At 36.8% G+C, this 9,252-nt stretch overlaps 1 protein-coding gene across 4 annotated transcripts in view; it reads left to right on the top strand.

Moving 5' to 3' along the window:
* ampd2 (adenosine monophosphate deaminase 2) overlaps window positions 1–4,007 on the top strand; it is a 63,427-nt gene extending 59,420 nt beyond the window's left edge. For 2 of the 4 annotated variants that reach the window (XM_002932984.4, XM_004910662.3), the window contains exon 18: window positions 1,788–4,007. In XM_002932984.4, the coding sequence (XP_002933030.2) occupies window positions 1,788–2,051 (264 nt within the window). In that variant the 3' untranslated portion in view covers window positions 2,052–4,007. The remainder of the gene's footprint in view (window positions 1–1,787) is intronic. The other 2 variants (XM_031896863.1, XM_031896864.1) reach the window with 1 other exon arrangement.
* The last annotated feature ends 5,245 nt before the right edge of the window (window positions 4,008–9,252 follow it).

The following is a 9,252-nucleotide window of genomic DNA, read 5'->3' on the forward strand; positions in this document are numbered from 1 at the left end:
TAAATGGTTTGCAGGATAGGGCAATTATTGGGGCAGGGTAGAATAGATTTTTTACTTAAAAAATTTTAGTGTTACTTTTCCTTTAATGCAAGCTTGCTGTAGTAGGTTTTCGCACAGCAATTGTCAGGACAGCAAAACGTTATTTAAAGGACACAGTAACAGTAACACCAAAAAATTACAAATAATAGTATAAAGTACTGTACTGTTTTAAGCTTTTAAGCTAAGTTGGCTACACAGCAGATTGTTTATTAGTCTTTCTTAAGCAAACACACCAGTTTTACCAGTGCAGGTCAACAGTACTTCATATTTTAATTACTGTAAAATGTTGTCAAAAGGCAGTTTAAAGGTTGCACAACATTTCACACAGCAAAATAATGCAAGAAAACACTACAGACCTTTCGTCAAGTAACAGTGTGTAGAGGACTTTGTGTTCGATTCACAAACATCACTCTCTGTCTTTCTCAATAGTCTCTTCTCTGTCTGTCTCAATAGTCAAACAGGCCAGCCAGGGTTTTAAAGTTTCCTGGTTAGATTGCTGAGACAAATTAGACCCAGCTGGTTATTCTGCAGCTCTTTAATCTACTATACTTACTTACGCCCTTCTGTATGCATTTATGTGTGTTTTGTAATAGCAAACATTCCCCATTTCTTCAATTCTCTCACTGACTCACAAATGCAGATGTTAGTTAAAGCAGGGGTTTCCAACCTTTTTAGCCCCGCGGCCCGGTAGGAGGCACAAAATCTTTTACACGGACCGAGGGGGGCGGGGCGCGGCGCGTAATACATGCGATGCGCTGGGGGGGAAGGGGGCGCTGCGGCCCACTGCCATGCCGTCCGCGGCCCGGAACTGGTCCGCGGCCCGGCGGTTGGGGACCCCTGAGTTAAAGGAAACTATAACTCAAAATGAATACTTTGCCAACAGATGGTTTATATCAAATGAAGTGGCTTATTAAAAAATCATACCAAACTGAAATATTTATATCAATAGATATCGCCCTTTAACATCTTTTACCTTGAGCCACCATTTTGCAATGGTTTGTGTGCTGCCTCAGAGATTACTTGACAGGAATTAATGCAGCTCTAACTGTCACAGGAAGAAGTGTTTGAGTAAAAGGCACAACTTTAATTGGCTGACATGACTTAACATGTACACATAGTTTGTGTGCAATGATCGTAGTACTTAAAATGGGAGTCTTCTATTTAGGGTTACCCAACTGCACATACTGCTAAAAAAAAAGTATATTTTTATCAACTAAAAAAATGAGAAATGCTAGAGTTTTAGTAAATCTGCCCCCAAGTCTACTAAAGGTAATTTAAGCATTAAAGAAACCCAATAGGATTGTTTTGCCTCCACTAAGGATTAATTACATCTTAACTGGGATCAAGTTTCTCGGTAACCTTAAAGTTATGTAATACAGGTATAGGACCTATTATCCGTATTGCTTAGGACCTGGTGTTTTGTGTCTATCTGGTATCTTTCCATAATTTGTATCTCCATACCTTAAGTCTACTAAAACATTATTTAAACATTTATTAAACCCAATAGGATTGTTCTACCTTCATTAAGGATTAGTTATATTATAGTTGGGGTCAACTGAACTGTTTTATTATTACAGAGAAAAAGAACATTTTTAGAAATCTGAATTATGGTAGATGAACTTTTTGGATAATGGGTTTCCAGATAATGGATCACATACCTGTATATTACTTTTTTTTTCAAAATGTGTGTCAGTTTTTTTTTATTTGAGCACTTGCAGACTCTAAACTCTCTACTTTTTCTGCAACAGGTGAAAAGCTATTGGCTTGGACCAAAATACTCACAGGATGGACCTGAAAGCAATGACATTCGCAGGACCAATGTTCCTGACATTCGTGTTGGCTTTCGATATGAGACTCTCTGTGAAGAACTGACACTGATCACGCAAGCTTTGCAGAGTGAGGAGCTTGAACCCATCCCTGAAGAGGCTCTGTTCATGGGGGTTGAGCTTGGTGGGGAAACCAAAGGAGAGTCTAATAGCCAGAGTATGGAGAATGAGAAAAGACGACCCTAAACAAAGCAAATACTTTAAAAGGGGGATGGGAATAGAGAAACTTTAATGACCATAAGCATGGAGAAGCACCAGTAAAAAAGATGAGGCAATGGCCTTTGGAGCATAAGAAAGAAAAAGAAACATAATTTTTTTTACTGTGGTTGTACCTGTAAAAGAAACAGAAAGAAGAGGCAGATAGTCTATATGAGTGGTGAAATGTTGTTTGCAAGTATGTAGCAAATGACTGAAGAAATCATGGAAATGTGTGCTGCTCTAAAGAAAACATAAATATGTTAATGTAACTATAGTTCTGATAAATGTTGGAAGAAAACCTACACAGTAAACAAGAGCTGAAATTAAAATATATGTGAAAGAAGCAGAGGATGGGGAGATTAAACACAGATTGCCTCCTCCACTTGTGAGGAGGTAGGTGCCTAAGCATGAATAATATTGAGAACCCTGCAATATTATGTTTATAAATATATATATATTTTAAAAACTATTAGAATGAGAAATTTATCATATTGTGTAAAACCTCTGGTCAGAAATGTTTAGAGTGTAAAGACAGTGACTATTATGCACAAAAGAGTGAGGCTTTTATGCTTCAGAAAGAAAAATATCTAGTATTACTGTCATTTTTTCTGAAAAGGTAATCAGCTGTAGAGACAGTGTCAGTAAAATAGAGCAAACAGTGTGTAATGGCAAAATGTTGGCACTGGGGCAATTGTTTTTAACTGAAGAAAGCTGGGAAATCAAATAATTTTTAGGCTGGAAAAAAACTCTGTGATCTGTTTATATAGTAGAGGAAAAAGTTGCAATGATTTTGTAAGGTGTAAAATTAAATGTCTCAAGCAATGTCTTATTTTAGCATGTTCTCTGGTATGCTTGCCTGTTCTGTTTTTAGAACATCAGTTGTGTAAACCTCCCTGCTCATGATAACTCACCGGCACACTTGGGGGCATTTTTATTATGTTGTGTAAAAAAACGGCAAGAAAATTTGCCACACATCTCCAAGCTTCGCTATGTAAAATCAGCATAAAACACAGCATAATAAATATGCCCCTAGATCTTGCCACAACTGCAGTGCAATGAACATATCCAGAAAATCCTAATCCACACTATGGGGGATATTTACTAATGGGGGGGTTCTGATTTGGATTTTTTAGCACTGAAAAAAAAGGTTGCAACTTTTTTCGTGATTTACTATGTGACAAAACTGTGCAAATTCTATATCTGAAAATACCCCATCAAAAACCCGTTGATCATGTAGACGTCAATGGCAAATGTCTATTCCCTTCTCTGGAAGACCTTTCTTTGCTTTGAATTGAGGAATTGAGATTTTGGACTTTTGATGCTGGCTTTTGTGTGGCAATTTAAAAATATCAGACATTTATGAAAATTAGTTTATTCAAATGTTTTTTTTTTTTTAGGCTGGGAGAAACTAGAGTTGTAGTAAATCTGCCTCCACAAGTAGGATAAACTGCTTAAAAATCAAGAAATCTTCAACCAAACCATATTTGCCCAAAGTGTACATTGTGGTAAAAAATTTCCCTGTAGTGTGTGCCTAAAACATATAAAAGATTGAAAAGAGCATGTGGATGCCATACTAATCATCTGTTATGTACCTGAAATCCTAGACCTACTACTGTGCCTCTGTACTACGGTGTTATATCACAAAAACAAGTTGGAATAAAACAATTCAATTATGTATTATGTTAGCTATAGTGCATTGTGACATTTAAATCTCTACACAATTCCTCTCACACTTAATCATCCACATGTACTTTGCACTTATGTTGTATATTGACTTGATACACTTTGTTGTAAAAATATACTAGTATTACATATATTGTTTTTCTACCCAAACCAAAAATCAGCAGTGAGGTGACGTTGTTGTGTAATGTCACTGAACATTTTGACAAAAAATGTAAAATATTAAAAAGCCCAACAATACTGGCACAGTTCTTTTAAAAGTTATATTTTGCTGTATAAAACTCCATGGTTGCTTTTTGTTTTTTTGACATCTTGGACCAAAATATTTTGTGTTTTTTTTCTTTTGTGTGCAGACTGTTCTTATTTGGCTGAAAATGAACAAGAATCACAGGGGTTGTACTACAGTATGATATCTGTTATCCAGAATTCTTGGGACCTGGAGTATATTTATGCTAGCTTAGGTTACATGAAATAGAAAATAGTGGTGTTGTTTTTAGGAAAAAAGAGCAACTGAAGAGCAAATGAAGAATTTTTTAAATAGGTTTTCCACCCTAAAATTGTTTTTGCATTATAAAAGTAAATGTGATACTAAGCAGTTTTCCAATATACATGAGACTAAAACTGTATCTGGTTCTTACCAGGTCTTTTAATCATCTTTTGTCAGCTGGCAACATTGTTTCAGGAGTCAGAGCCTGGAAAGCTAAAATGTACACAGTCAGAAAAATAATGCTTTTAATAGCAATTAAATTTACAAATTACGTCAAAATATCAAAACTCCATAATTGATGTATATTGAAAAGTTGCTTAGCATTCAGTTTCTTTCATGGTGCAAAATAGTTTTTTGGGTTTAGTTCTACTGTTGGACACTATAAAAAATGGCAGTGTAATTTTTTGAGACCTTCTGGATAGTTGATACCATACCTGCCCATATGGTTGCCACCTGAAGAGTATTGTATTGGCCTGGTTGGTAAAAATGATGAAGCGGTGGTCCACCTTTAAGTTAACTTTTAGTATGTTATAGCATTGCCAATTATAAGCAACTTTTCATTTGGTTTTCATTGTTTATTTTTTATAGTTTTTGAATTATTTGCCTTTTCGTTGGGATTTACTGACAGCAAAAAAAACTATTGCTCTGTGAGGCTACAATGTTATTGTTATTGTTACTTTGTATTACTTATTTTTGTATTCAGGCCCTCTCCTATTCATTCACTCCCTGGTTGCTAAGGTATTTTGGATTCTAGCAACCAGATAACTGCTGAAACTCCAAACTGGAAAACTGTAGATCAAAAATTTAAATAATTATTAAAAAACGACAAAAAATGAAGACCAATTGCACACTGTCTCAGAATATTGCTCTCTATATCATACTATAAATTAATGCAAAGGTGAATAACCCATTTAATAGGGGAAAAAAGCAAAATATATGAAGGCTGTTTTTTCCAGAAAAGGTGGCAACCCTACCTCAAAAATGCTGCTATATTTTTAAAATCATCAGTTCATTAAGCCTGCATGAGAAATAAAGATTAATTTGAATTGAATTGAAAATGTTACATTTGTATTGCCTGGCTAAACCAAATATTGTTTTATTACCTATGTGTCTAAGCTTGTTGGGGTTTGCAACATACAGCAGCAGAAACAAGAATTTGCAATTAAATATATACAAGTGAAGGCTCTTTATACATCTTCTTACATTCTTCTGTAATCAAGTGTGATATTTCTTCATATCCCAGTAATTGCATGTTTTCCATAATCTTCTTTACCATTTATCATTAATTACTGTACAACTTGGATATGTGCAAAAACATCATAACAAATAATATGTATAAAAATATTGATACAATTTTCTTCTATCATGAATGCAACTCTAGGATGAATTTTTGCCCATTATCTAGCAATGCAAATAGTAATGTGGATGGTAGTTACAGGGACCTGGCCCAGACACTTCAGTTTTCATGTTTCCACTCCCTTACTGAGCCCTTGAAAGAGCATTATCACACTACTGGTAAGCTGTGGTGTTGGGCAAGGAAAGCACAAGCACAGACAGTCAGTTGGTTTATTCATTTTTTTATTTTTTGAATGTCTTTATTCTATTTGTAATTATTTATATAATTGCAAATATCCAACCTAACTGGCCAGGAATTCGTAAATGGCATCCAGTGTCTGGTACATATCACAAATTACTTCAGGTTGGAAGGTGCTGATCCCTCAGTGGACACTGTGCACCAGGTGGAATATATTTTGGAGGGGCCAGGGAGTGCTGGTGCGTTCTTCTCTATGTACACATCACAAAATGGCAATGAGAGGTAGAGGGGGGAAAGGGTTGTTAGAGTGGAGAGGGAGGGTGTTGTAAGAGCTTATAATCTCAAGTTTAAAAGTATCTTGTTCCCTGATATACTTTAACCAGGTAAAAAATTGTTTACTCATCTGGTCCATATCTTTTCACATTTTTGGGGGGTGGGGAACCTCTTTAACGTTGTTATTAAGCAGAGCAGGATATTAAAATTTACCATTTTAAATATAATATTGAGGGAATGTCTGATTTCCATTTGATGGTAAAAACATTTTCAGGATAAACAAAAATTGTATAGTAGCTTTGTCTTATTGAAATGAGGAACTTTATAAATATAAATATTTATAATCATTTAAGTGCAGCAGTACACTGAGTAGATGTACAAAACCTAGACAAAGGAAAGCAAATGATCTGCCCAGTGTACCTGTGTGAACTGTCTCCGGATATCACATCCTTTATCTTCGTGTATACAGTTTGTATTAAGCATTGGCCTTGAAGAGATACCAACACCAGAAATTAAATCTATTTTTTTTTTTATAATTTTGCCTCAAAAATATTTGCCCAGTGCTTTTACATTACTTAAATGATCCCCCATGTTCCTCTGAGGGGGCTGCCATATTTGTGCAGCAGGAGTCCGTTACCATTAGAAGCTGTAACTGACAGGCTGAGAAGGGACAATGCACGCTAATTAACGCAGCACGCTACTTGTCGCACACGCTAATTAACGCATGTGCGCTACTTATCGCGCACATGCCATATTAGCCATACACACCATTACGTTGGTAAAACTACTTTTTTTGAAAATGACCATTTCCCTGCAAACTGGAGGATGCATCACTCTAGGGCCAACACATACTTGAATAAATCACACTGCAAAGTACTTATTAGGGCTGATTCACTAAAGTGCGTTCATTTTTATAGCATGCTTTTTTGAGTTAAAATAGACACAAAAATGAACTCTAGGCATCACTGTAGGGCCAACACATACTTGAATAAATCACACTGCAAAGTCCTCAAAAACTCATGAACTGTACTTTTCTATAATTGCCACCTGCCCCAAGTAGGTGTTAATTTTCACATATACTAATGCAATATTTAGCGTGTCTTAGTGTTTGTGAATCATGCGTTAGTATTATATCTGCACTTTAGTGAATCAACCCTAATATGTAAATTGTGATTGGTGGTTGGTGGGTGTGCTCACTTTTTCTAACCTTGAGTCGAAGTCACCCAGTGAACAGTGGGCACCCTGGCATAAATAGTGTGAGAATGGCAGCATTTTAAATTTAAACCAATAAAATTCAATGGATGAAATCTGATTGGCTGTTCGTGGCCCAACCCACTTTTCCTATTTTTGAACTTCAGTCCCCCAGTGACCATCTTGCAAAGTTTGGGAACCCTGACATAAATAGTGTGAGAAAGGCAGCATTTTAAATAAAAAAAAATCAATAGCTGAAGTATGATTGGCTGTTGGTGGCTCCACCCACTTTTTAAAACCTAAAAATGTAGTCCCCTGACCCTGGTGTTAATACTGTGAGAATGGTAGCAGGTTGAATTTCCCCATTGAAAATTAATAGGTAAAATCTGATTGGCTGTTGGTGGCTCCACCCACTTTTTCTACTCTGAACCGCGGTTACCTGGTGACAAGCTCTGCAAAGTTTGGGGACCTTAGTTTTAATATTTAAAGAACGGCAAAAGTTTAAATTTAAACATATGAAGTCTATAGGTGAAATCTGATTGGCTGTTGTTGCCCCCACCCACTTTTCAAAACTAAAACTGCAGTCCCCTATTGACAAACTGTGAAAAGTTTGGGGACCCTGATGTTAATAAAGTGAGAATGGCAGCAGGTTGAATTTTCCCATTGAAAGTCAGTAGGCAAAATCTGATTGGCTGTTGGTGGCTCCACCCACTTTTTCTAACCTTGAACCGCAGTTACCTGGTGCCTAACCCTGCAAAGTTTGGAGACCTCGGTGTTATTACTGTGAGAATGGCAGCAGGTTAAATTTCTGCCAAGTCAATAGGTAAAATCTGATTGGCTGTTCACAGCTCTGCCCACTTTTGGGCATCCAACAATCATCATATTTTCATTCAGGCTGACCCCATAAGTATGTGGTTCAAGTTTGGGAAGTGTAGTCTCAAGGCAGTAAGATTGGCAGCAGTTTCAATTTCCCCATAAAAGTCAATGGGTGAAATTTGATTGACTGTTGTTGGGCCCTCCCATTTTGGGGTCATCCAACAAATGTTGCTGTTTCATTCAGGGTGACCCCATCATTATGTTATTCAAGTTTGGGGGGGTGTAGCTTCAAAGCTGTAAGTGTGGCAGCAGTTTGAAAATCTTCCCTGTCAAAGTCAATGGGAAAATTGGGGGGTTCGGCGCCACAAAACGACGGGGGGTGGAATCACTTAGAAAAGCACAAGCAACCTCAGGGTGAAGAAGTGTGGAGAGTTTGGGTGTTGTACCTCTAAAATTGCAGGAGGAGTAGCGTTTAGAAAATGGGGGGTGCTAAGAAGAAGAAGAAGCGGAAGAATAAGCTGAAGTTGAAGAACATTATGTTGGGTTTTTCAACCCAGCATAATTACAGTACTTACAAAAGCAGTCCTATCAGCAAAAAAGGTTCAACATGACCTATAGGTAACTTAATACAGGACTTGTTATGCAGAATGCTTGGGACTCGGGGATTTCAAGATAAGGGGTCTTTTAGGATTGTTTTGCCTCTAATAAGGATTTATTATATCTTAGCTGGGATAAAGTACAATGTAATGTTTTATTATTACATATAAAAAGAAAATCATTTTTAAAAATAAGAATTATTTTCTTATAATGGAGTGATGAGAGTGGTAAAAGAGACTGTAAAGTAAATTAATTGGAGAAAGCCTGAGGAAGCTCATATTTGAGCGAAACGCGTAGCAGTAATCTGATTAATTTTCCACATTATAAACATTGTGTGTGAAGTAGAAATCACTAATGCGTTCCACTGTGGAACGCATGGGATATTAACAGGAGGCGCTAATTTGTGTGAAGGAGAGAGGAGGAGAGGTGTCGCAGGTGCAAGCAAGTAACATCGGTACTGGTGGGAAGAAGTGAGTGGAGTGAGACAGTTATCGGTGCGAGAGAAGGTGTGGAGGTTTAAGACGAACACTATTAAGAACGTGCCTGAGCTGGGTGAGATTGTTCAATCTTTCTAATTACAAACTCTACACTACACGGATATAACGACTGGG

This window comes from Xenopus tropicalis, chromosome 2, assembly GCF_000004195.4.
Source record: "Xenopus tropicalis strain Nigerian chromosome 2, UCB_Xtro_10.0, whole genome shotgun sequence".
Taxonomy (NCBI): Eukaryota; Metazoa; Chordata; class Amphibia; order Anura; family Pipidae; genus Xenopus; species Xenopus tropicalis.